Below are 26,333 nucleotides of genomic sequence, written 5' to 3'. Positions count from 1 at the left end.
CCGGCCGCGGGGAGACGGGCGCCGGCCCCGAAGCGACTTTCGGTCCCCGTCGCGCCCCGCCCGACCCCTAAGATGAAGAGGGCGACCGCCGGAGGTGAGTGCGGTTCGGCACCCGAGCCGGGCCGGCGGGGTGGGGACGGTGGGGGCGGCCCCTCCTGGAGCCGCAGGGCCAGGCTGGGGCTGCCGAGGCAGGCAGAAGGGTCACCGGGCGGCCGTGAGGGCCACCGCAGTGCCGCGCCGGGCTGGGGCCGCGGGCGCCCCGGCCCCGGGAGGGCGGAGCCCGCGGCAGCAGGAAAAGTTGCCGTTTCCCGGGAAAGTTGGCCGCGGCGGCGGGGCCGGGGGCGGCGGGGCCGAGTGGCCCCGGACGCCGGGCCGGGGTCGGGGTGGGGTCTGCCGGCTGGAAGGGCGGGGTCCAGCCTCGGAGCGCCCCGGCCTCGAAGGGGTTAATGAGCAGGGTTGCAGAAACGTGGGTACCAAGCAGGGGTGGGGGTATCGGGTCGCTTCCACCCTTGCCCCAGGACTCCGCTCAGGACCTCTGGTTTCTCTGGGGTCAGGCCGCCGCCGGATGAATCGGGGGCGTTGGCGACAGTAGAGGGCGTGGGGGGCGGGGCTGGCCCAGAGCTGCCCCCCGGGGGGCTGGCGAGAAGAGGTAGCCTTAGCGGCCCCCACCCGCAGCCTGAGGGCCCCTGGGGGGCTCTGCTAAGAGGCTCCAGAAGTGGTGGGGCGCGCAGCATCCCCTCCCTGCAGCCCTCATGGGACCCCTTCTGCTACCTGGTGCAAGGTCCTGAGAGAAGGGTCTGGGGGGGGTGAACTCCTGTGAGGGAAATTGGGCATGCCCTGCCTGGAGAGCGCTCCCTTGGTGCCCACCCAGACTGCCCTGCTGATGTCCACCGTGCCGCAGGCGGCACACACGTTTCCTTGCACGTGCACGTGTCTACAAGGGCTGCACACTTGTACACCGCGTGTGCACATGCATGCCAGGCTGCCCCAGTATGCACGCACACATACCCTGTGGATGCACATCCATGTCCTCGCCCTCGCCTGCACGCCCACGGCCACACATGCATGCACATAGCATGCCTGCTGTGGTCTCCACACTTGGCACATGCTGGGGCCCCTTAGTGGGACCCGCTGCCTTGCCTACATGCACATGCGTTGAGGGGGAGGCTCTGGGCAGCCAGAGCTCACAGATGGAGGGGCGAGAAACCGGCTGCAGGAGCATGGCCCCACCTCTGTCTGCCTTCCCCCCGCCCCCTGCGTGTCCTGGGAGTCTCCCCTCCACAGCACCTTGGGTCTTTGTGTGTGTGTGTGTGTGTGTGTGTGTGTGTGTGTGTGTGTGTGTGTGAAACTCAGTATGCTTCTGCTTGTGTGTGTCTCTGCACGCGTGACCGTATGTGCTTGTGGTCACATCGGCATGTGTCTCTGCCTCCAGTGTGGGTGCCCCTGTATGCCCAGACAGGCTGTAAGCAGGTTTTACCCAAATCTTTGGCAGAGGCACTAAGGTTGTGTGCCGAGAAGCTAATTCAGTGCACCCAGCCTAAGGTGTGAGGCCAAAGGGCTCCCAGCCACTCTTCGCCTTCCCCTGTGCTGGAGCAATGGTGGCCGATGGGGGCTGGGACTCACCTGGGCAGGGAAGGCCCATTTCGAAGCTTGAGGTCAACACAGTGGCAAACAGGCCAGACCCTTCCTCCATGCTCTGTAGTCACTGCCACTAAGCACAACGGGGAGCAGGTATGTGCCCACACTGAGGTTGACCCAGGGTGACCTCAGGAAGGCCCTGCCCTCGGGCCTCAGTCTCTTTGTGGTAAGAGCCTTATTGGTAAGGTGTTCTATGGTATGTCACCTGCCTCAGGTGTTGTGTGGGGCACTGATGTAAGGATGTTGGTGACCCACTCTCACTGTAGTGAGGAGGACCTTGGGCCGGGGCTTGGAGGCAGGGCCATACTGCCTGGTCCCCATCTGTGTCCTTGTCTATACAATGAAGACAAGTGGGTCATCCTTATAGAGTGTGCGGGGGTGTAACAGAGGGGTGGGCCGGAGGTTGGGCCCCATGGCTGGGCAGGCTGAGGGGCTGGCCACTCCTCTTTTCTAAGCCAGACAAGGTGAGGGAGAAGCAAGCTCCATGGTGGTCAGCACCCTACCACCTGGCAGAGGGCTGCTCATAAACCCTGGCTGCTGGGTGTGGGATAGCAGAACATCCTGGATTTGGGTCCTGGTGCAGCCACCCATCGGTGGTGTGACCTTGGGTATGACAGTTCACATCTGTGTGCCTCAGCCTTCTCGCCCTTGACACGGGCCTCCCTTGTGGATTGTTGGGGGCACTTCCAGGCCAAGGTCCCCATGGGGTTCTGATGCCAGTGCTTTTGCCTTCAAAATACCCAAAGCATCCCCCCCCAACACGCACCATCCTAGGCAGTGGTTCCCACAAATGGAAGTCCTCCCAGAACACTTACACTGCCAACTGGACCTCTTTTCTACTGATTTGCAGATGGGGAAACAAAGGCACATAGCAGTCACAGGGGATTTGGAAAGGGGTGATGGGCAGTTGGGGGGCAGGAAGTGAGAGCACTGCAGAAGGTGGGAGGTGACCAGCAACGTGCTTCCCAAGCTGCTGTGCCCCTCACCAACAGGGAGCCTGCAGAACACTGGAGCCTCAGTTTCTCTACGTGAGGATTAACAGCCAGCTGGGTGTCCTGCAGGTGGGGCTGGCCTTCTCCCTGTGGTCGTGGATGGAAGGTAGCAGTGAGGGCCCAGTGGGTCTCAGGAAGCAAGAGGGCTTATAGGGGTGTGTGTAGACGACCCCCCACCACAGGATGTGCGGGGGCTCTGGAAGGCAGAAGAGGAAGTCTTGCTGTCTGAGGAACCCGAGGGCTGGCCCGAGACCCATGTTTGTTTGCTGTTACTCATTGTGAGTGACACAGACCGTGAGGGGATGGCCCTGTGTGCGGCCCTGGTTCCCCCACGCTCTCAGGACTCCAAGCTCCCCCTCCCTCTGCTGTTCCCAGGCCAGGGGACTCGTGCTCACCATGCTCACCCGTGGCCAGTGCTGCCACGAGGCTCCAGCCCCTCCTTGCTCCCTGCCCCAGGCCTGAATTCATGGCTTTGTGGCACGGATGCCTGGGGCAGCTGGTGCAGCACCAGGAGGGTCCTGGCTGGTGGAGGCAGAAGGAACCCATCCCCCGGGGCTGCATTTCCTGGTCTCCTGGGCCTATGGCCAGAGAGTCTCCACAGAGCCTCAGTCTACAGCCTGAAGGGGGTTAGAACAGGAGCACCAGGAAGGAGTTCCACGATGAATAAGTGAATTACACTGAATGAGTGAATGGATGCGTGAACAAATGTGTGAGTGTGTGAGGGGGGTGTGTACGAGTGTGACACTCCTGCCCCCGGGCCCCGTTGTGGGGATCCTGAGGGCTCTTGGCTGTGCCTGGTTAACAAGTTCATGCCGCCCTGCCCTCTGACCACCCCCCGCCCCGGGCAGGGCTGCCTGTCCCTTAGTGGCCACCCAGGGCCTGGGCCTCAAGGTCCATAGGAGACGGCCTGGCTGCCCATACCCCTCTCTCCCATCCCTTCAGCTGTGCTGAGGCACTGGCCCCCAGCCCCCCACTTGCCCTCTCAAGGTAACCCCTCAGGAACCTCGGCACTCCTCAGTGTCCCCCCACTCTGTGGCCCAGCTTCCCTATCCCAGACACTGCGTTTGCTCCTTATCCGTTGACTCAGACACGCATTCATTTACTCATTCATTTGTCCCTAGCCTGCCAGACCCTATTTGAAGCCAGACAAATAAAGGGATGTGATCCTTGCCCTCCTGAGTTTATAGGACCAAATGCTTTAAAGGACAGGTGGTCACAGAGCCAAAAATGGAAGCCCAGCCAGAGGGTGAGCACACAGTCCACACTCCCTGCATCTCCCCGAGCCGTCACTGGAGCGTGTGGGCCCGGCCGGGTGTTGTGTGCTGCAGTTTCTTCTTTTGTCGCTGTATTTTAAACATTTTGCACGTCGGGAACTATTCTTGTGCATCATGGGTTTACTGGTGTATGTGGAATCCCTTCCTGAGGATTCGCCATAATTTATTTATCAGAACTTGCCTTGGCTTCTCACACTGTCCATGGTCCTGCAGGCGGCCCCCAGGGAGGTGCACTCAGCACATGCCCCAGGTGTCCTCACTGCAGGCCTGACAGGTACCCCCCCCACCCCCGAGGGCCTGGCCACAGGCCCCCCTCCCCACTGCAAAGGTGGCAGGCCCTGATCCCCACCCCCTCCCAACGTTTTATGGGTGGGCTCCCTGGGCCTCTCCCTCACCTTGGGCAGTTTCTCACTGGTAGTGGTGGAATCTGCTTCTGGGCTTTGATCAGGATTCTGACTCTGGGGATGGCCTTTATGCAGCTGGGCTTCCAGCTGCCTCTCTTCTGCCCCCTTCACACAGCCTCTGCCCTCACCCTGCAGCATCCTGACAGTCCTGTCTCCACGTGGGCCCACTGCCTTGCCCTGCTGAGAGAGGATGGAGGATGGGCCATGCGGCACCATCCTACAGCCTTGACCACCCCCTCCCCCCGCAGGACAGGGCAGCCAGGCCCAGGAGGTGCAGCTGAAAGGCAGGACTATGGGCAGACCTCCTCGCGGGGCCGTGGAAGGTGCTGTATGGGCAGAGGCCAGGGGCTTGGGGTGGCTCAGGTGGGCCTGGCAGCCTGTGAGCCCTGTAGGGGCCCACGCACATGGGGCTGGGCCGGTGGTGATGCGGGGAGCCCAAGTGGAGGGCCGGGGGTGTCAGGAGCTGACCCAGCTTTGTTCAGGCAGCCCACTCAGCACCCTGGGGGCACTCCTCTGCTCTCTGGTCAGCACCAAGGCGTTCCTAACTGGCCATCACAGGTCGCACTCCACGTAATTGAAGTTCTACAAAATGTTGGTAGGGATTGAACAAGGGTTTCGTGGTCAAACAAATTTGGGACTGGCTGGGCTAAGTGGCACTGACAGATCTCCTTTACCGCAGGGTGTCTTGGGGCCTTGGGTTTGCAAGCAGATTGGGCAGGGCCTCTGATGGGCACCCCTATGCGACACACTTCAGGGACTGGTGTGCCCAGAAACTGTTTTGGGCTACAGTGGCTGAGATTCCTCAGAGGGCCTGGGAGGGAGACCTTCGGACCCCCAGGAAGGGCTCCAGGTATGGGTGGGCCATCCTACACAAACCCTGCAGCCACAGCACCTGGTGGGTGGAGGGACCACACTTCTCCTGGCAGTGTGAGGCAATGTGCAAATTTAACCTTTGGGTTTATGACTCTATTTCTTTGCAGCAAATGTCACGGGAAATGTCAGGCTGAGGCTGAAGCTGGTGAAGGGCCCATCGAGGAAGGGGGTGGAGTGCCGAGGGGCTCAGGCCAAGGCAGGGTTCTGGGCCCCTCACCTCCTCCAGGGAGCCTTCTCGGATTGCCCCTCGCTTGCCTGGGCCCAGTGCCGTGTCCTCCATCTGTCCCAGCTATTGTGACCTTGTTGAGATGTTGCCTTTATTCACCTCCTGCCAGGGCCCAGATGGGGCGGGCTCAGAGACCTGCCAGAAGTCTCCCCATCCTGAAGTCTGGGCAGGCATTGGATTAGCCCATGTAGTGCTGGCTCGCTCTGTGACCTTGGGCAGCACCCGCCCTTTCCTGGTCTCCAGAGGCTTCATCCGTAATCCACGGCTGTTGACCAGAGGTGGTGCTTCTGGTTCAGTGCCTTTGTGGGTGGGAAAACGCTCGGGCCTGAGGTGTGTAGGGTGCTGGGCTCTAGGGGAGAGAGATGGGGCCTAGGTGGCTGGCTCCCGGTATCGTGTCACAGCCTCAAGCACATAGTAGGTGCTCCATAAAGAGCAGGGGACAGTGAGTAGACACGGAAGGCGAGGAGGTGGGGGTGGTGCAAGACCAGCTGGGAATCCAGAGCCCCCAGACTTCCTTGCCTCCCTACCCACCCCAGCAATGCCAGCTCTGAGGCCCAGCCTGGCCCGTCACTGAGTTCTGCTGTGGTCCTCCAGTCCCAGAGATTGCTTAGCAAGCGTTTATTGCCTCCCCGCTGTATGCCAGGCCTATGCAGTTGAGCAGGGGTCTCAGGCCCCTAGGCTGCCCCCGCCCAGCAGTTCTACATGTATTTCCCCTGCATGTGTAGCTCTGCTCCAATGGAGTTATAGGTCCCCCCGATCCCATCTATCTGGTGTTAATCACCCCTGTACGACCTGCCCCTCCACCCCCAACATCTACACCCAAGGCCCAGGGTCCTGGCTGCCTCCCATCCCCAAAGGCACGTCCAGTGTCAAATTGGGCTCCAGGGAAATCCATCCCCTTTTGTCCCTCAGTGAGGGCCTGCTACGGGCCGGCCCCCTCCCAGGTCCATGGCCACAGATGCCCACAGCTGCCTGCCTGCCGTCTCATCCTCCCTTCAGGCTCTGAGATGCCTGCCAGCCAGGCCCCTCCTGCTCAAACTCTCCCATGTCTACCCCTGGGTGAGCCCTCATTGTTTTCAGGGCCTGGGCCAGTGAGTCTCATTTGGGAACCTTCTCTTCCACCCTCACTGGGGGAGGCTTCCAGCTCCCTGGTCTCAGCACCTGACATGCGCACCTGTGCCTGCCTCCCCATCTCCACGTCCCCGAGTCCGGCCCAGGCCTGGCGCTGGGACACAGGGAGTGAGCTCCCAGGAGACAGAGGAGGTGGCAGTCCTGGCCCCTGGGAATGGATGGCTGCTGGTGGTCAGGTGCAGGCCAGTTGCCCAAGGTGGCTGCAAGAAGGCGGCCCCGCTCTGGGACCCAGATGAGCAAAGACATGGGTCTAGAGAGAGACAGAGACGCCATCCTGTGGGGGATGCCCTCCAGGCAAAGGCTCGACAGGCAGTGTCTGGCCTTGGGACCCTCTTGGCTTTAGCCCCGAACCAGCTGAGCACCTGGATGTGTCACTCACCTTCTGAGTCTTTCTGTCACACAGGAGACTCTGAAGGGGGAGTCAATGTTGAGTGATGCCCACAAGGCCCATCCCCCTTATGGGAGCTTGATTGTCCCATTCAGGTGGGACCCCCCCCCCGCCCTAGGCTGGAACTCCCTATGGAGACAAGAGGTTGGTGATGGGGCTTCCAGGGCCCTGAGTGGGTCATGGGGGCCCCCACCTTCCAGGGGCGCCCTTGGTTTCCCAAGTCCTTTGCAGCTGCCCTGCCCGGAGGGGGTCTGTGGTGGAACTCGGGCAGCAGGGTAGAGAAGTGTGTGTGGGCCACTGTGCACCCTAGAGCAGAAGACTCTGTGGAGCCATGGGAGCACAGAGGAGAAGCCCGTCTGGGCCTGCCACTCCCCCATCAGTCCTCCTGCCAGGAGGGTCTTTGCTACCTGTCCCAGGGGGAGTCTGTGACATATCAGTTCATGCCAAGGGGAGCCAAGTGAGGAGTGGGGCTGGGAGGCCCTGGTGGGCTGGGGATGGGACATGCAAAAGTCCAGGCAGGGCCAGCGGCAGGGGATCCTGGAGGGGTGGGACCCACATAAGGTGAGGAGTCTCCAAGTGCCAGCAGGGGTCTGGGGCAGGTGGGCACTGGGCCTGGTCACCCCATACTAACTCAGAAGGAAATTCAAGGTCCCTCTGCCTTCACAATGTGGAGACTTCTGCCTCCACAATTCACTTTGCAGCAGCTTTGTGTTACGGTGGAAGGGCGCCCCGTGGTCTTTGGGCAGGGTAGGGTGCAGGCAGCAGGAGGCTGGGCCATCTGCCCCCTGGGTGTGGCTTCCGGCCCCAAAGCATGCCCATCCCCAAAGATGTGGCTGGAAGCAGAATTACAGAGAAAGGCTAATCCTGGCCAGCCACCAGAATGGGCTGGGCCCCACATCACAGCAGTCTTGGGAGGGCTGTCGGTACCAAGGTCACACAGGATGCTCACACCCAGCTCTCCTACCTGCTTCCACAGGCCTTCACCTGCCTCCACAGCACACCCCAGCCAGGAACTGGGAGTGGGCCCTAGAGCTCAGCCTTGCCCCAACCCTTCCCAGAGCCCTGCCACATTCCTCCCACAGCCCTCTCCTTTCCACTTCCCTCAGCTGCCCTGCTTGAGGCCTCCCTGCTCTCCCAGGACACATTCAGCCCTCTCCTTGTCCTTAGAGACCACAGTGTTGGCTGGTCACACCCCTGCCCAGCCCCCACCCCCAGGCTCCAGGGGGCCTCCCCAGGGATGAAGCTGTGGGAGGCAGTGGCCCATGAGCCTGGTAGGACCTGGGCTCTTAGGTTTCCTTGGGGGCTGAGGCCAAGACCCCCAGGGCCACTGTCACTATCTCCTTGGCAGTGAGCTTCCCCACATGACAGGGACTGATGGAGGAGCTGAGGGGGGCCCTGGGGTGTGGTTCTGAAGTATGGCCTGGCAGCTGGTCCCCCAGCATCTCCTGGGCAGGACCCTCCCCACCCTCGATGGGATTAGCCAGGCACCAAGATGTACACTGGGGGTGGGGGCTGGGAGGGGGACCTGGGCAGGTCCCTGAGGGTCACTCTTCTCTCCCTCCGTTCTCTTGGTGAAGTGATTCAGGCCAGCCCTGTGTTAGCAGCAGGGACCCTAGATTCCTGTGAGACATTCTGCCCCCCAGGGCCCCAGGTCCCAGGGAGATACCCCAAAGCCCATGAGGTTCCCAGGAGAGAGAAGTGCTAGTGGGGATGCGGTGAGGACTCTGAAGCCCAGGCCCCTGCCCTGAGATCACATTGGCCCTAGGTCTTAAAGAGGCACTAGAACTATTGGTCTAGGTGGGGGGCTCCTGGCAGGAGCAGAAGCCGAGAAACTGGGACACAGCGTACTCCAGGCCGGGCAGCTGGCTGGGGCTGCTGAGCTGGGCCTACGCTGTTTGGTAGGCGGAGGGGAGATGGGAGTTAGGTGAGCCAAGAGGGGAGCCAAGGGGGGAGTGTTGGGGGGCCTCAGGCAGTGGCATGCCCCCCCAACCCGGCCCAGCCCCAGCGGGAGGCCAGCCCCCTGCTCTGTGTGCTCCCGGCCATACGACACGTGGCCCCTGCACACCGGCCGTGTACCATACGACACGTGGCCCCTGCACACCGGCCGTGTCCAGGCTGTCTTTCATCTCCCTGCCTCAGTCCCAATTTGTGTCAGGCAGAGGCTGACACGGGGACAGGTGTGACAAGTGTCTGGCTTCCTATTCGAAAATTGGCAAAAGAAAAACTCTCCCCATAAAGATATTCCATCTACATACCTCCTGGATGTCACCGAGCGGACCCATCACAGCTGAGACAGATGGTGGCCCTAACGGACTCCATTCTTTACCTGCTGCCGGAGCCACGGCCCAGTCCCCAGGGTGTCCCGAGGTGGGTGGTGGCAGTGTGTGGCAGTGCCCCTATGGAGCCCTCCCCGATGCCGTGGCTGACTCTCTCCCCACTCCAGATCACAGGAAGCCTGATATCGGCATGACCCTCTCGTCAGAGACAAGGGGACTTGTTGGGGGGTGCAGTATGTTCCTAGAGCAGGTAGTGGGAGTTAGGGAGTGAGGGCTACAGACCTTCACCCTCGGGCCCTGCCAGGTGGCCAACACCGGCACTGGTAAGTTCACTATCCCCGTGTTGCCCCGAGACCCAGGTGGGTTCAAGACCTGCTTGGCATGTCACTCACGCAAGAACACTCAGGCCTAGCTGATGCTTTTCCCCTGCCATGTACCCCTTGGTGGGAGCCCATGGCTGTGACCCTGGCCAGGCTCCAGGGCTCTGCTCATTCACCTGCTCCCTTCAGGGGCCCCATCGGAGCTGAGTCCAGCGTTGTGGGCAGGAATGAGGATGGACGCCACAGGCAAGGTTGTGGTGTGGGGCGGGAACAGGTTGGGAAGGGTCTGGCTCCAAGGACTGGCATGGCGGGACTCTGAGGAGGAGAGCCCTTCCAAGGGGATGTGATGGGAATAGGGCAGGCATTCGGGAAAGGGGAGCTGCCTGAGCAAAGGCTTATGGAAGCCACAAGGTCCACAGCACGTGCCGGGGTCAGAGCTGGAGTGAGGCTGGGTCAGGCATGAGCATGCCCTTTCTAGCTGTGACTTGGCCTCCCTTCTGTCAGGTGAGGACAGTGGGTCCCTGTTGGGGGTGACGTGAGGCACCCCTGTGATGATCCCACAGGTGAGCCAGGCATTTCCACCGTACCCACTGTGCACCAGCTCCACGTGGGCTGTGTGGTCTCTCCATACCCTGTGAGGTGGGTTTGGTTATCCCCATTTTCCAGATGATGGAACAGGTCCCAAGAGGTTGGGAGACCTGCCTGAGGCCCCAGAGAGGCAGAATCAGCACCAAAGCCTGGTCTTCTCCAGCCATCCTGCAGGGCTGGCTATGGTGGGCAGGGACCGCATGGCATGGGGGATTTGGAAGGGAGTCTGCCCCCTCGGACAGGGCTGCCCCATCCAGTGTTGGCACAAGAGACCAAACAAACCAAACTGAATACATTTCTGATTTTACCGGTTCGTGCGTGTTGTAAAAAATCTGGGAAGATATACCAGAGATGTAAGAAAGAAGTTGTATTAGTCAGCTCAGGGTGTCATAACAAAATACCACAGACTGGGGTGGCTTAAACAACAGAAATTTATTTTTTCATAGTTCCGGAGGCGGACAGTCTGAGATCAGGGTGCCAGCGTGGTCCGGTTCTGGTGAGAGCTTTCTTCCTGGCTTGCAGATGGCCACCTTCTCGCCATGTCCCCGCATGGAGACAGTGAAAACAAGCCCTCCAGTATCTCTTCTTATAAGGGCCCTAATTCCATCGTGGGGGCCCCACCCACAGGACCTCATCTAGGTCCCCATCTCTCAAGGCCCCTCTTCCAAATAGCATCACACTGGGGGTGAGGGCTTCAACACAGGAATCTGGGGGTGACAAAAACATTCTGTAAACATTCTGTGAAATTGCCTTTGGCTTCCAGTGCAGTTGCCCCACCCCCATGGGGATGTGAGTACCCGGTGGACTCTCCTGGGGACTCTCTGAGCACATCCTCAGGGAATGCTGTCCCCACAGCCTCGCAAAGTCTGCAACTTGCCTGTCTGTAGTGGTGGACACTTCTTACACTCATGTATGACAAACATTTATGGTGTGTGCTGGTCACCAGCTGGGGTCCTGTGCCCATGGAGCCACAGCCCGGGGTGGGGGGCAACCGAAGGAAGCAGGCAACATGGAGACCTGCTAAATGAACCAGCGAGGTGTGTGTTGAAGTGGGCGCCCTGGCAGTGGACGGAGGCGGGGGGTGTCGGGGACCCTGGGTCCACCAAAGTGAGTGGAGTGGGTCCACCAAATGCCCCCTACCCCCAGGGGTCTGTCAGGTTCTCAGACCCAGCCTCCTCATTTCACAGATGACCAACCCAGACCTGAGAGGCGAGGTCACCTGTGGTGCCAGAGCTAAGCGGGGCAAAATGGCTGAGCTGGGAGGTGCCCCAGCCCCTCAGGCCTGTAGCTGCTGTGCTGGGGGGCAGGGCGGCAGCTGGGGAGGAGCAAGAGTGGGGCTAGGTGGGCACAGCCTGGTTTCCTGCAGCCTGGCCTAGGAGTGAGGCAGCGACTGCCTGGCTAGTGCGTTGCAGAGTTTTAAGTACGCACTTCCCCAAAGAGGTGCAGCTCTGGTGCATGGGCCAAAGGCACCCTGTTCTCTGGTTATCCGCTTCCTCCTCTTCATGGGGTTCCCCCGGCCCTCTGGGGCCACGAAGGCTGCAGGGTCCGTGTGGGGGGTGCGGCCTTCGGGAGTGCAGTCTTTCTCACCTTTGTTCAGTGCCTGCTGTGTGCAGCTCCTCACACAGATCAACAGATAAGCGCGCTGAGCCCCCGGGAGTTGGGACCCAGCTAGGGGCACTGTGGGGGGACCAAGTCTGTCTGGCCTAGGCCTGGGCTTACACTGGAGTCCCTTGTGTTGAGCTGGGGGAGGACGGAATGAGGTTGGGGGCAGGGCTTGAGCTTTCGGGGGCTCCTCCCCCCGCCTCCCTAGCCTGACCCTTCTTTGGCCCAGGGTGCATATGTGCCCTGGGTCGGGTGGGGTAGGCTGGGCCCCTTTTGGAGCTTCCAGCAGGTGTTGGAGGTGGGGAGAGTCCATGCTGGAGCACCTGCCCTGACTCCTCCCAGGTCCCAGGGGCAGGTGCTGAGGAATAAGGCCGCCCTCCCTAGCCCCCGCCCCCAAGGCAGCCAACCCCCTTCCACATGCCAGCACATCAGCCTCAGGAAGTAGCCGAAATACACTGACCTGCTTTTCCATGAGGCAGCGGCACCTGGTCCTCCCACCCTCACTGGTGAGAAGCCGCCAACAATTTCCATCCCAAATTGATTTCAAATAAGGAAGAGTTATCACACACAATCATATAGGAATAATTTATCACTCGTTAATAAAAGAGCAATTACTTATTCACGTCGCCCCTGCCTGTGTGCCTCGGGTTCAGTGGCAGAAACGCAACTGGGGCTCTCACTGAAGCCGAGGAAAGTCTGTTTGCGCTAGGCCAAGGTCAGGGCAAGCCCTCCCCAGGGGCCACAGACCCCCACTCCGGAGGCCCCATATGCACACAGCCCCCTGCCAGGATTACCTGCTGGGCCCCCTGTTCTTGGGGGTCCTCAGTCTGTAGTAGGGGGTCTCAGGTCTGTGAACTGGGCAGAGATGAGAAGGAGCTGGGGTGGGGCTTTGTCCAGATGTGGAAGGTCTGAGCACACCGCTGAATTTTCAGGCCAGAAGCTGTCCTGTCAAGTGTCTGACTTGTAGAGGCCTCTAGAGCCAAGAGCCCAGAGTGTCCCCAGAGATGGGGAACAACCTCGGTGACCCTTGGCTGAGCATGGTGCCAAAGAGCTTTGTTCAGGGCCATGGAGACGCTGCTCAAGCAATCACAGGCCCACTCTCTCCTCCTGGCCCTCAGAGATGCCTGCTTCTAAACCACATTCATCTCCACTGTCAGGCAGATACACTTTATTTTCTCTTTTTTTATTTCTATGTCTGAGATTTCAGTGCAAAATATGCAGTCATTTTGGAGAAAAGATAAAATGGTCAACCATATCTTGCTCAAAGTTAAAACCTGCACCCAGTCCTTTGGGGCTAGTCTGAGAATTGGCTTGCTCTGCCCCAGCCCCCATTCCTCCTTGAAGGCAGCCACTGTTGCTCTGTTCCCTGTTTTTCCTAGTGGTTGCCTTCATATTTCTGTGGCTCCTACCCCAGCCGCCTCTTCCCTAGCATACTTCCCAGTGTGGTTGTTTCACTATTATCAGTTACATTCATAACCAGTGTTTCCCAACCCAGGTCACATAAATGCCCTTCACCACCCCACCACAGGTTGGAGGAGCAGGGCGTACTTTGGTGACCTTTCTGCTCTTCTATGGCCTTTGGTTTCCCTGGAGCTTATAGTCGACTTTGTCTTTTCTCCCTTGTCCCATCTACTGCCCTCATGCGCTTTCTCTCTCCACCTCGGGTGGTCTACTGGGTGTCTCATTTAACTCCAGGGAGGTCTGACCCCAGGCCTTTGTCTTGCTGTCCCCACACGGACCAGGCATGCTGTGGTCCCCTCATAACTGCCCAGGACTTCTGTCATCACCCAGTGTTTCCTGGGCCCCACATTTTCCTCTTTCTGGGTTTATATCTAGTTTATATCTAGTTCTAGCTGAAGCACACCCCCAACTAACTCTGTAAGGAATTCACAGTGAAGAATCGTTCTGTGAGTCCTCATGTGTTAGCAGACCGATTCAGGCTGGGTTGGCCTGATCCAGAATCCCATGTTGAAAAGAATGTCCCTCAGAATTTTGAAGCCATTGCAATTTTGTTATCTTCTTGGCATCCAGTGCTCTGTAGAGAGGTCTGATGCCACATTGCTTTTCCCTCTGGAGCTTCAGGCCTCTTTTCACCCCCAGGGGACTGAAATCACATTGTGAATGTCATCTATTGTGCTAGGCACTTACTTGCCCAGTGGAGGGCTGGGTCTTCAGCTCTGGGAGATTTTCTGGTGTTATTGCTTTGATAACTTTTTTCTCCTTTATTTTCTCTGTTTTCTCAGATATTTGACCTATATTTGTCTTCTGAATCTCATCAATTTTTTTTTCTTTCTTTCTCTTTTTGTTTTTCTTTCTGGAAAACTTCCTTGACCTTGTTTTCCAACGCTTCTATTGATTTTTTTTTTTTTTTTTGGTAATTTTAGTAATTCTATATTTAACTTCCAGGTAGTCTTCTTGTTTTCTGATGGCTCCTTGTTCATAGCACCCTGTTCTTGTTTTAAATCTCCTTCTATCCCTGAGAGGACACTGATTAGATTTTTTATTCCTAATTTTTATCTATTCCTTGCATTGTCTCTGCTTCTTTTAGAGTTGTTTTCCCTCTTGTCTGCATTAGAGTCTTTTCCAGATGCCTGGTTTTTCTGGTCATGTGTTCTAGGGAAGCACTGTTGAGAGTGGGGCTTATCAACTGGCAGGTTTGGGGTGATCAGGCAGGAGCCACCCTGAGGGCCCCCAGAAGCCCATGGTGGAGACGCTTTCTCTGGGTGTTTCTCCAGGGGAGCGGCCCCATCTCCCTGGTCCTTGCCCTTCTTAATACATACTTCATCATCATCATCTTGGCTCTTGAGGAGGGGGGATGACCACTTGTCTCTAGCACAGGTGGTGGGTGGGCAGGGAGGAGAACCACCAAGTGTGTGCCTGTGTTCCTTGAGAAGCAGCAGCAACCTGAGGCCATGCTGGAGCACAGGCAGCGATCTCTCATGCCTCGAGTTGGGCTGCACGGGCCTGTCTGGGAGCCTCCTCACTCTCCCACTGAGGCTGAGCCTGTTGGTGGGGGTGGGGGAAATGGCTCTGGGCATGCTTACAGTGTGCAGCCTGGCTGCTGGGCCCTCCTCCTCCACCCTTCTCCCGCCCGGATGCAACCTCTCCTGGACAAAGCAGGGCCAGCAGTCCAGGCAACCAATCAGTATGGCTCTGGGATGCTACCTCTGAGTTATAGGCCTCACCTCCCTGGGTTCCTCACCTGAGATGGGGCTCACAGAGGGTCCTCTGGGGAGGCAGGACAGTGCTGGAGGCATCTCAGGGCCCTGGAATGGCTGGTGCTAGCCTGTTGTCATCCTCACAGCATGGGTGTTGAGACAGACCCAGAGCTGGCCAGCAGCTTCCCCAGCCACTCCGTGAAGGGTTACAGAGCCACATCTGAGCCTGGGACCACCAGACCCCAGGGCCCACTAGCCCAGGAAACAACAGGCTTGGGCTGAGGATGAGGTGCAGTAAGGGTCAGGGAGCCCAGAGCATGGGGGTGCGCTCAACAGTTGCCCCTCTGCTGTATGGGTCTCTAGGGCTCAGGGCCTGCTCTGGTCATCTGGGGCGGTGGCAGGGTTCTTAGATCCTGTCCCCTGGCCTCAGCTGGTACGCATGGTCACCTCACCTCACTAGGCTTCAGTGCCCTTGTCTGAGGAGTGGGGCTGATGGTCACCCCCTTGCTGTGCTGTGGGATGTCATGAGAGCTCAGGAAGTCCGTGCCTTGAGCAGTCCCAGGGAGGCCAAGGGCCCTATGTCTCCCCTCTCCCTCCCTGTCCCCTGGTACAGGCCCTGTGCGGACTGACTGGGCCTTGATGGGAGACATACTTGGTCAACAAGCCCCGCGCAGCCTCAAGGCTGGGATGCTGGAATGGGCATCCTTGGGCCACACCCCTGCTCAGGGGTATCTGGTGTCCACCCCACACTGGTCCACTGCTCACCCGCTTCTGGGGCTCCCCACCCTTGTACGAGGCTGGCTACACTCCAGACTGGCCTCAGGTTGGTCCCAGGCTGGTTCTGAGCTGTCTGTGATCTGAGGACCTTGCACATGACTGGTGTGACGGTGATGGTGGTGGTGTTGGTGACAAGGATCATGGGCCCTCACGGCCCACTTTCCATTCAAGATTCTGGCCAGAGGTCCACAGGATGGTCCAGGAAAGCCTACTTGCCAGCAGGCCCCTACGCTCAATGCCTGTCTCCTTTTCTGGACAGGGTCATCCCACCTGTACTTTTTCTTTGTTCCCAAATGGGAAGATTCTGTCAGCCGAGGCTTGGACCTTGTCCCACATCCTGGGAAGTGCATCAAACCTGACCTGCCATGTCCCCTCCTCCCAGCCCAAGTGGACAGGCTAATGGTAGTGGGCCAGAGAGCTGCCCTCAGTGTGACCTGGCCACAGAGCCCCTAGAGGAGGGCACAGGGTTCTGGTGCTGTTGGATTGGCATGGAGGGGGTTGTGGCCCAGAGACCCCAAGACCACCCCCCCTTAGATTGTCTTCCTGAAGCACAAGCAGGTGCCGTGTGCATCAGTGCCTCCCCCCACCACCCCCCAGAGCCGGAGGGCATCCTCCTTACAGCCAGCTTTGTTCGACAGTGTTTTAAGTGTCCTCTTTAATGCGTGTTCCATCACCAGCCCCTCCACAGCCTCTTTAGCAAAATCATTGTGTTTCTTTTGACCTACACACCATTTGGGGGTCATCTTCCCTCCAACCCCATGAGAGGCCACCAGGCTCTGTCCATCCCAACAGTGTGGTCGCAGCAGTGTGGCCCTCTCTGACCCTTGGGTTCCTTTTCATTAGGTGGGCGTTCAAGTGACCTCTGCAGGACCACTGTGAGGGTGAAGGTGGCAATACCCACACGCAGCAGGGGCTCTGTGTGCTCCCATCACAAGCCAGGTCGGGAAACTGTTTCTCTAAAGGGCCACATCCTGAACAATTTCAGCTCTGTGGGCCACACTGTGTGTGGGGACTACCCCACTCGGCGGTGGTAGTGCTAAAGCAGCACAATAAACACCCAGGTGTGGCCATATGCTGATGACCTGTTATTTACAAAGACAGGTGGTGGCTGGTGGGCCGGTTTGCCAGATGCCAATAGAATAGGAGGCATGAGGACACATTGGCTCAGACAAGGGTTTCACTCTGGTCACCTGAACACGGTGCCCTGGCCGGTGGTGACCCAAATGGGAGCATCGCATCACTGCCTCTGGAATCCCTCGTCCCCTGGAAAGGGCCAGACCCCATGGCCCTTCCCACTTGTCTCTGTCCAGGGGTTCTCACCAGCCCCCACTGGGCATCTCCATGGTCTCAGCAGGTGCTGCCACCCCCCACCCCGTCCCCAGCACTCCAGCTTAGTGACAAAGCCCCTGAGCACCCTTCATTCTTTACACCCTTCCCCGAGTCCTGACTGCCCTGGTCAGGGGTGTTTGCCAGAGCTCAGCTGTCCTGGGACAGTTCAGGTAGGCTGCAGTCCAGCTGCTCCCTCAGGGGACGAGGGCTGATCCAAGGCAGACGGCCGAGAGGTGGGACTGGCTGATCCCAGAGGGCAAGGGAAGAAATAAATCCCACTCTTACAGAGGCCACCGGCCTGCCTTGTCGGTGATGTTTGACAAGTGCCGAGGGCTCGGGAGCATGTGGGGACACGCCCTCCTGTCTTGTCCCGCCCCAGAAGAGAGCAGACCCTCTGCAGCCCGACCCTCTGCAGCCCTGCTTCCTGGCTAGAGCTGCCCGTGTCTGTCTGGCCTCATCACAGCAACCCTCTGCTACTTGGCCGACTCACCCACTGTGCCCTGACCCACCCCGGCTCTGGCAGCCGAAGGCCCAAAAGTGTACTCCTATTGTGTGTTCCTACAGTGTGCACCCCGAGTGTGTGTTTCTATAGCATGCACCCTCGGTGGGTATTACTATAGTATGCACCCCAGGTGTGCATTCTTATAAGTGCACCCAAGAGTGCACTCCTGCACTGTGCCTGCCCTGTTGGAGGCTGATGCTCTGGGCCTCACAGGGATGGTCAGCTCTGGCAGGTATCAGATGCAGGGCCCTGGGAGGAGGGGGGATGTATCGGGGTGGGGGCTAGGCGCCCAGTCCTGGATAGGAGCTGGCAGGGGGAAGGGGTCAGGGAGGGCAGATGGGCATGGTGGCAGGTATGTGCTAGTGGGAGTGCCCCATTCCTGAGCTGCGCCCCCTGGGGTGGGGCAGGGCCATATTGGCCACCGGCTGATTCCTCATTAACATCCTCTGGGGACTAGAGCCCACGCTGGCCGCCACACTGAATTAGTTGAGAGACCAACTGATGAGTGGTTGTGGAGACAGTTTCCCCAGGTAATTAGGCAGTGGGTGTTTGTTGGTGGTCTTGATGGAGGTGGGTAGGGGATGCCCACGCCATGTGAGGGAGGGGATGCTGGCTGAATCCCTGGAGCGAGGGGAGTGTGTCCTGCACCGTGGGTGGATTTTGAGGTGAACAGAGCCTCCAGATGATGAACATCATCAGCCCCCGGTGTGGGGCTCCCTGGGGTGGGGGCCAAGGGAGGTGGGCATCAGGTGGAAACATGGGCTGGACAGGGTGAAGTTCCCGAGCCGTCTGGTCCAGCAGCCCACCCTTGACCAAGGATGGATTCCCAAGGCGTGATTACGGGGCCAAGGATCCCACCCATCAGAGTGTCTGCCTGGACACTCACCCTAGCAGTGGGCTCCAGTGCTCCACCCCTGGTGTCCCCCTGATGTCTGGGGCCAGGTCAGGATTCCGTGGTCCCTTAAATCCCCCATGTGGCACATGCCATGCAGCAGGGTGGCCACCGATGGTCAGCCTGCTCCTTGACCATACGTGTTATAAGCCGGGGGCTGGTCTCACGCTGACAGTGTCCAGCGCGCCCCCTATCATGGGGTATCCCCTCAGGAACACACCCTTAGTGTAAGCTCTGCATCCAAGACCTCTGGCTCTCCAGTGGGCCAGGCCCCTCCCCTGGCAGCCTTGGTTTCTTTGCTTTGAGAGGGACCCAGCGCCCTCCCAGGTGCCGTGTTAGCTGGAAATTTTAAGGGGGAACATAGCTTGGGTTTCCGGGCTGGGGGTGATGGTAAGGTGAGGACAGGGGAGCTTTAACTCTCTACTGCCAAGCAAGGACTTTTAGTGATTAGACACCATGGGGTTGGTGTCTAAAACCAGATTAGACACCTGGTACTGTGAGCAAGTGGCTTCCCCTACCAAACCTCATTTTCCTCCCCCGTAAAATAGGAAAATAAAATAGGCCCCTAGGAGGATTCAGGAGACCTCTGTTGGCCCTGAGTCCACCTGAGCACTGAGTGCATTCAGGAGGCTGCTCCCACTCCCTCTGCCTACGCTGGGCCTCAGTTTCCCCTGGTGCATGCAGTGTGGCCTGCTGGAACTGCTCAGCCCTGGGTCCAGTGCCCTCCTTCCCTGGCAGGTGACCTTGCCTGTTATCGACCTGGCCTGCCCCTGCAGCTACTGCCCCGGCAAGATCGATAAGGAGTGGGGCCTTGAGGGGCATGGCCGGCAGCGGGGGCTGACAGCCACACACCCCCGGGGAGCTGCTGCCACCCTCCGCCCCCTGGAGCCAAGGAAGGGGCCTAGGAAACGCCAAGGGCATGCACACTGCCTCCTGTGTGCGGCTATGGGTTGGAGGACAGACAGAAGGTGTGAGGTGAGTGTGAGCAAGGAGTGAAGACTGAGGGGGGGACAGATGGACGGTGGGGGGTGGGGGGTGAGCCAGTCACTGGTGGAGGGCTGGCAGGGGTGGGGAGCAGGCACGGGACAGGGCACGGCTGGGGTGCCCTGACCCTCTGCGCTGTGTGGAGGCCCCCAGCCCCCCACCCCCGCCCAGAGCTATTTCTGGCCTTGGTGCGCTGAGCTGTGACCTCTTGTTCTGCCATGTAACTGCGGTCTGGGACGTGACCCTTCTGGGGACGTTCCCGGTGATCGAGAGGGTCCTGAGCTGACCAATGTCCCGGCTGTGCTGCAGCTGCCCGACCCCCCTCCCCCAGCCTACTCATCCCAGTCTCCTAAGGGGGGCCACGGGGGGACAGGCAGCAACTCAGAGCCTCCCGGGAGATGTCCCCTCCCAGCCACAGATGGCACAGGAGGGAGCTATGTACCCCTGGTGCCTGCCTACGCCCTCACAGCCTGGGCTCCATTCCTCGCTTGGCTAGACAGGCTTGGCTGGACATGGGACATGGCCCCTCCTGGGTGGCCCCTTCTGGGTGGCACTGTGGCCCTTTCTCTTTCCCACCCTTCCTCCTGGACCATCGCCAGGTGGGAGCAGTCCAGGGCTTAACTGCTCTCTCCCTCAGTTTCCTAATCTGTAAAATGGGCTTGTGATATTATAAAGCAAATGGATTCTGAAGCAGCTCTGACTCACGCCTTCTATGCCAACTGGTAGACTCTCATACTGCCCCCTGGAATAGGGTGTTTCTGCCACCCCACTGAAGCGGGGAGCCAGTGCCCTTGGGCAACCAAGGCTGCCAGCCCTGCGCTGTATATATGACCTCGTGGGCTGGAGGGGGTGGGTGGCAGCACAAGTGTCCCGTAGGACCTCAGGGGAGCTGCACGCCTACATACGTCAGCCCAGCCCAGGCTAGGGGACCCCCGAGAGAAGTAAAGGCCAGGAAACACCCCAAAGACCTCCCCTGCACCTGCAGCCTCTGGCAATCCCTGCTCCCGAGCTGCTGACCTCAGCAGCCGCCAGCCTGCCTGCCCACTGGCTCCTGCGGCTGCTGGTGAGTCCCCAGAAGCCTCCGCCCCTCCTGGCTCCCCTCCCTACTCCTCCCTTTTCCTCCTCCCTCCCCTTCCTCCCCCGACATCCTGCAGTGACCACGAAGGAGAACCCGGGCCCTTTGCTGCCCAGAGGACAGGGCAGGATACGCCCTGCAGGTGCTCTTTGGGACCACACCCAGGCCGGATGGGTTTTGGGCTCCAGGGCCGCACCAGCCGTCATTCCGGCTTCGTCTGGCTGCCCCAGCGGGAGAGGCCCTGAGCAGAATCCAGTCACCGCCTCCCTCCACAGCCTCCCGGGCAGGAGTGGCCCGTCCTTCCCCAACGGTGGCCTTTGTGTCATCACCACTGCTCCTGAGGCAGACCTGAGCTGAGAGGGGAGCCCCTCCCATGACCCTACGGGCCTCTCCACGGAGGTGCGGGGGGCCACTGGAGAAGACCCCCGACAGGGCCCTTCTGAGCTGAGGCCTAAGGAAAGAGGAGGCAAGAATCAGCCCCAGGGATGGCAGAAGAGGACTGGTTTGGGTGTGTGCGAAGCTCAGGTGGCCAGGTGGCCTGGTGTGGGAGTGTGCCTTGCTGTGGTTCCCGTGCGTGAGCCAGGGCTGTGGCGGGGCTGTTTTCTTGCCATGTGTTTGGAGGCGAGCTGGTATTGAATGCTCACTGAGGACGGGAACCCAGTGAGGCTGGGCACAGGTGCTAGGTGGGGCTGAAGGGATCGGCTAGGGGGACAGGCTGGGGGGACCAGATGGCCAGGGGCGCTTTTTAGGGTTCAGAGGGGTCAGACGAGTGACTGGGTCCAGCCCCTGGGGTGGGGTCAGGGATCACCATCCCTGCAACCGGGCAGGGCCTCCTGTGTCCCTAGGGCCCCTGCTGTGAATATGAACACAGTCCGCAAAGTTGGGTTTGATTACCTCCTAAAAAGATGCCCCCTCTGCTTGCTCAGCGGAGGGGTTGCCATGGAGACCAGCAGGCAGGCCCCAAGGGGGGCCGGGCTGGAGCCAATTACCGTGGCTGCAGCAAGGAGAGAGCCCACCGCTGGCCACTGCCCTGACAGCAGGCCCGTGCAGGGGGACCGACCCTCAGAAGTTGGTTTCTGAAAAGCAGTTGGCTCAGCGGGAATGGAGCCATGTTTGCGCCTGATGCCCGATTCCCAGCAGGTCTTGAGCCACATAGCAGCTCTGCTGCTTGCCCCCACGGCCGAGCTCAGCCCCAGAGCCTCGCTTGGGCCCTTCTTGGAGTGGGGGTACCCCAAGCACATGGCTTACAGCCTCCTGGGGGCCCAGGCTGGGGAGGGCTGGAGGCTGGAGGAGCAGCTGGTTCTGGCGAGGTCCGCTGAACCTGACACCGGCTGAGCTCCCAGGCCACGGCTTCAGGCCTGGCAGCCGCCGGACCACTCAGGCAGTGACGTGGCAGGCGTGGTCACGATGAGTGGACGCTGACATAGCCTGGTTGGTGGTGTGGCCCAGTTCGTGGCAGGGCGCAGTTGATGACATTGGCATGGCTGTGATGTAGCATGATTGGTGACGTGGGCCATCTGTGGTGGTGAGGTCCAGAGCCCAGCCTGGTGAGTACCCGGGGCCCCCATCCCACCCCGTCCCACGTCTTCCTCTTCTGTGAGTCCTCGGGGACAGGAAGCGCTGTTTTCATAGGCATAGTTACATCCGGTGACAGGTGAGACACTGGTGAGAGCGGGCATAATCAGGCCTGACCTTCCTGAGAAGCCCCGTAAGGAGAGAGCCTGAAGAGGATGTCAGCAGTTTAAATAGAACAGCAGGCTGAGGGGGCCCCCTCACAGCCTTCTGTGCATGGCCAGCCTGGGGAGGGGTGTCCTGGGTTTGGGGAGTTCTGGACCAGGCCTTGCCTTTCTGGACCCCCCATCCTGGGGCTGCGGGTACCCGACAGCTAACACATGGCCCCGCCCTGGAGGCTGAGACAACGCAAGAGACAGAGGAGCCCCCAGGATGTGGGTGCCTATCCTGGGGACCAGAGTCGAGGAGGGCACACTCCTTATGACCACTGAACATGCTGGCCTTGCTAGGACTCTGGGCTTGGGGCATGCATCAGCACCGGCCCAGACAGAGAGGATTCAATGTGGCGAGGGCCCCAGCATGAGTGGGGGGCCCCAAGGTCACAGGTCTGGGTGGGGGAAGGTGGCCCATGGTCCTCTCCTTCCTCCCACCCAGCTCCAGCCCCAGCACTTAGCCAGCCTCATGTCTGCAGAATCCTGCTCTTAGCTAACTGCCAGGAAAGGTGTTAGCTGTCAGTGCAGGTGTTAGCTGTCAACGAAGGTGTTAGCTGATAACTCAAGTGTTAGCTGATAAGCCATAACCCTCCTAGGGGGATTCACATTTTAATAGACTCACTCCTGAAGGAGAAAAGAACCTTTGGCATTCAAAGAGGGGGGGCTCTAATGGTGGGATGATAGGCAGTGAGCTTCATATTGGGGCGTGTGGCCCCGATGGTGAGGCCAGGGTGGATACAGTGCCCCAGGGGTATAGGGTCTTTGGTGAGGCTCTGTGTGTGTCTGGCGTCGAGATGGTGGTGGGGGTGGGGGGCTATGAGGAACTGTGCAGGCATCGATTGGTTGGGAAGGAGTAAGCACCTCACCCGGGGAGGAGATCAAGCAGAGAATGAGGCCGAAGGGAGGAGGCTGCAGGAGGAGTTCCATACCAAGTCAGGATGTGTGGAGGAGGGAGCAGCCTGCCTGGAGGGGGCTCACAGGGCGGGCGGGGCTGCCCCTGCCTGCCCTCCTGACCCTGCCCTCAGGCATCCAGGCTCCTGATCCTGTAAGAACAGAGTTGCTCTGGAGCCTGTGGTGCCTGTAAGTTGTGTGTCCTGTGGGTGGGACCCAGACGCCCCCTACAGGAGGGGGGCTGGGGGTTGTGGCTCCTGGCTCTAAGGCCCTGGCGGTTTCCTCATTAAAGCACAGCTTTCTGCAGGGGTGAGGCCTCCTCAGAATCCGGGCAGCCCTGGGGCCTCAGGGGCTCCGGGAGCCTGGGCAGGGGGCCTGCACAGGGCACAGTGTCTGGGCCACAGCCCCTCCCTTCCTGCAGCTTGGGAGGGCTCTCAGGAGGCGCTGCTGCAGAAGCTGCTGGAAGCCCAGCAGCTGGCTGCCTGGCAGGCCTGGGAGTGAGCCTCGGCTCTGTGTGAGCTCAGCCAGCCCGATCCTCAGCCGATAGGCCAGTGGGGCAGGGGACAGGCCAGGGATGGTGCTGGGACTGACGGGAATGGTGGGCAGTCCCGGGGCGCTCGCTGGTGTACTGAGAAGGTATCTGCAGGCATGAGCGTCCATCTCAGGAGGGCTTCATATGGGCCTTGGTAGTGACCCCGCTAACCTCGAGCAACTGGTGCGAGCATGTCAGCTTGTATGTTTAAGCGCTGGGCAGGGTGGCGTGGGGCATCTCCAGGTGAGGTTTCTCACTGTGGAGCATGGAACTCCCCAGGCAGGTTTCAGCCAAGTCGTTTACATGTGGCAGGTGGAGCAGGGATCACAGCACCTGAGTCTTCAAGGGTGACAGCACATCCTAGGCCCGGCTCAAGGCTACTCCCGAGGACTGATCCCAGGGGCCAGCCTGGCTCCAGCATGACCCCCAGCCTCACGGGGCCCCCTTCCTGTTAACCACCTCCTCCTCTGCCCACAGGGAGCCAGCTGCTGGCCTGGGTGCTGTGGCTGCAGGCGTGGCGGGTGGCCGCCCCGTGTCCGGGGGCCTGCGTATGCTACAACGAGCCCAAGGTGACGACGAGCTGTCCGCAGCAGGGCCTCCAGGCCGTGCCCACTGACATCCCGGCGGCCAGCCAGCGCGTATTCCTGCACGGCAACCGCATCGTGCACGTGCCCGCTGCCGGCTTCCGTGCCTGCCGCAACCTCACCATCCTGTGGCTGCATTCGAATGCGCTGGCCCGCATCGACGCGGCTGCCTTCACCGGCCTGGCCCTTCTCGAGCAGCTGGACCTCAGCGACAACGCGCAGCTGCGTGCTGTGGACCCCGCCACGTTCCATGGCCTGAGCCGCCTGCACACACTGCACCTGGACCGCTGCGGCCTGCAGGAGCTGGGCCCTGGCCTGTTCCGTGGCCTGGCAGCCCTGCAGTACCTCTACCTACAGGACAATGGGCTGCAGGCGCTGCCCGACGACGCCTTCCGCGACCTGGGCAACCTCACGCACCTCTTCCTGCACGGCAACCGCATCCCCAGCGTGCCCGAGCGCGCCTTCCGCGGCCTGCACAGCCTCGACCGCCTCCTTCTGCATCAGAACCGCGTGGCCCGCGTGCACCCGCATGCCTTCCGTGACCTCGGCCGCCTCATGACGCTCTACCTGTTTGCCAACAACCTCTCGGCGCTGCCCACAGAGGCCCTGGCGCCCCTGCGGTCCCTGCAGTACCTGCGGCTCAATGACAACCCCTGGGTGTGTGACTGCCGGGCACGGCCGCTCTGGGCCTGGCTGCAGCAGTTCCGGGGCTCCTCATCTGAGCTGCCCTGCAGCCTGCCCCCACGCCTGGCCGGCCGTGACCTCAAGCGCTTGGCTGCCGCCGACCTGGAGGGCTGCGCCGTGGCTGCCAGGCCCTCCCGTCCCTTCCGGACCGGCGGGCCTACTGACGAAGAGCCTCTGGGGCTGCCCAAGTGCTGCCAGCCAGATGCGGCGGACAAGGCCTCAGTGTTGGAGGCGGGGAGCCCGGCCTCCGCCGGCAATGCGCTCAAGGGACGTGTGCCATCCGGCGACAGCCCGCCAGGCAATGGCTCTGGCCCGCGGCACATCAACGACTCCCCCTTCGGGACCCTGCCCGGCTCGGCTGAGCCCCCGCTGACCGGGATGCGGCCCGAGGGCTCCGAGCCACCAGGGCCCCCCACCACGGGCCCTCGCCGGAAGCCAGGCTGTTCCCGCAGGAACCGCACCCGCGGCCAGTGCCGTCTGGGCCAGGCGAGCGGTGGGGGCGGCAGCGCTGCGGATGCAGAGGCCTCGGGCGCCCTGCCCAGCCTCGCCTGCGGCCTGGCCCCCCTGGGCCTTGCGCTGGCGCTGTGGACGGCGCTGGGGCCCTGCTGACCAGCCACCAAGAGGGAGGCCTATCTCAGCAGTCAGGTGTGTGTACATACGGGGTCCCCTGGGCGCCACCAGCCAGCACCAGGCGGCAGGCCCTCCCTGATGGACGCGTCCCGCCCGCCCACCCCATCTCCACCCCATCATGTTTACAGGGTGCGGCGGCAGCGTTTGTTCCAGAACGCCCCCTCCCACCCGGATCGCGGTATATAGAGATATGCATTTTATTTTACTTGTGTAAAAATATCGGACGACGTGGAATAAAGAGATCTTTTCTTACGCTGTGGCCTCTCGGGCTGGGACACTGTGGGCAGTGAGAGGCATGTGGGCCCTGGGGCTGCAGCCCCGCCCCAGTCACAGGCACGTGGAAGCCCCGGCAGGGAAGGGAGCTGCCCGCTGGTGCAGCCTGCACTTTCAGCCCCGTAGCACCCATGGTGGTCACCGGGGCTGTGTCATGCCCCTGCCCCCTCTCCACCTCAGCCACGAAGACTAACGTCCGTTAGCCCACCAGGCACCTTAACCACCTCCCCTTCGAGCTGGGTTGATAGCGGCGTCTGTCCAGGGAGCAGTGTGTGTCTGGCACAGACACACAGCAGGCCCGCAGGAGCAGGTAGAGCCTGCTTTTGTGGGGGTGTCTGCACCTGCTGCCACACGGAGCCCCCGGAGCTCCCAGGCTTCCACCGCCGCCAGCGCCCCCCCAGCTCCCTCTCCCCAGCTCCATGTGGGTTGGGGTGGTCCCAGGAGGACCCTGTGCGGGTAGACAGGGTGGCCCTGAAGGAGAGCTGAGTGGGTGAGGCCAGGCCCCTCCCTTCCGAGATGTGGCAGGGGTCGTGTGTGCCCTCACCCCACGACACATGGTCTCATGCCAGACCCGCAGCCGTGCCTG

The 26,333-nt window shown here is 60.6% G+C and overlaps 1 protein-coding gene across 1 annotated transcript; it reads left to right on the top strand.

Moving 5' to 3' along the window:
* Positions 1-25,707, top strand: RTN4R (reticulon 4 receptor). Its single transcript, XM_027576769.1, has 2 exons — positions 1-94; positions 24,054-25,707. The coding sequence occupies exons 1-2, from the start codon at positions 73-75 to the stop codon at positions 25,451-25,453; spliced, it is 1,422 nt and encodes a 473-aa protein (XP_027432570.1). The 5' UTR covers positions 1-72; the 3' UTR covers positions 25,454-25,707.
* Positions 25,708-26,333: the final 626 nt, after the last annotated feature.

Source organism: Zalophus californianus, chromosome 14 (assembly GCF_009762305.2).
Source record: "Zalophus californianus isolate mZalCal1 chromosome 14, mZalCal1.pri.v2, whole genome shotgun sequence".
NCBI classification, from domain to species: Eukaryota; Metazoa; Chordata; class Mammalia; order Carnivora; family Otariidae; genus Zalophus; species Zalophus californianus.
This window is presented reverse-complemented; position numbering and strand designations above follow the sequence as displayed.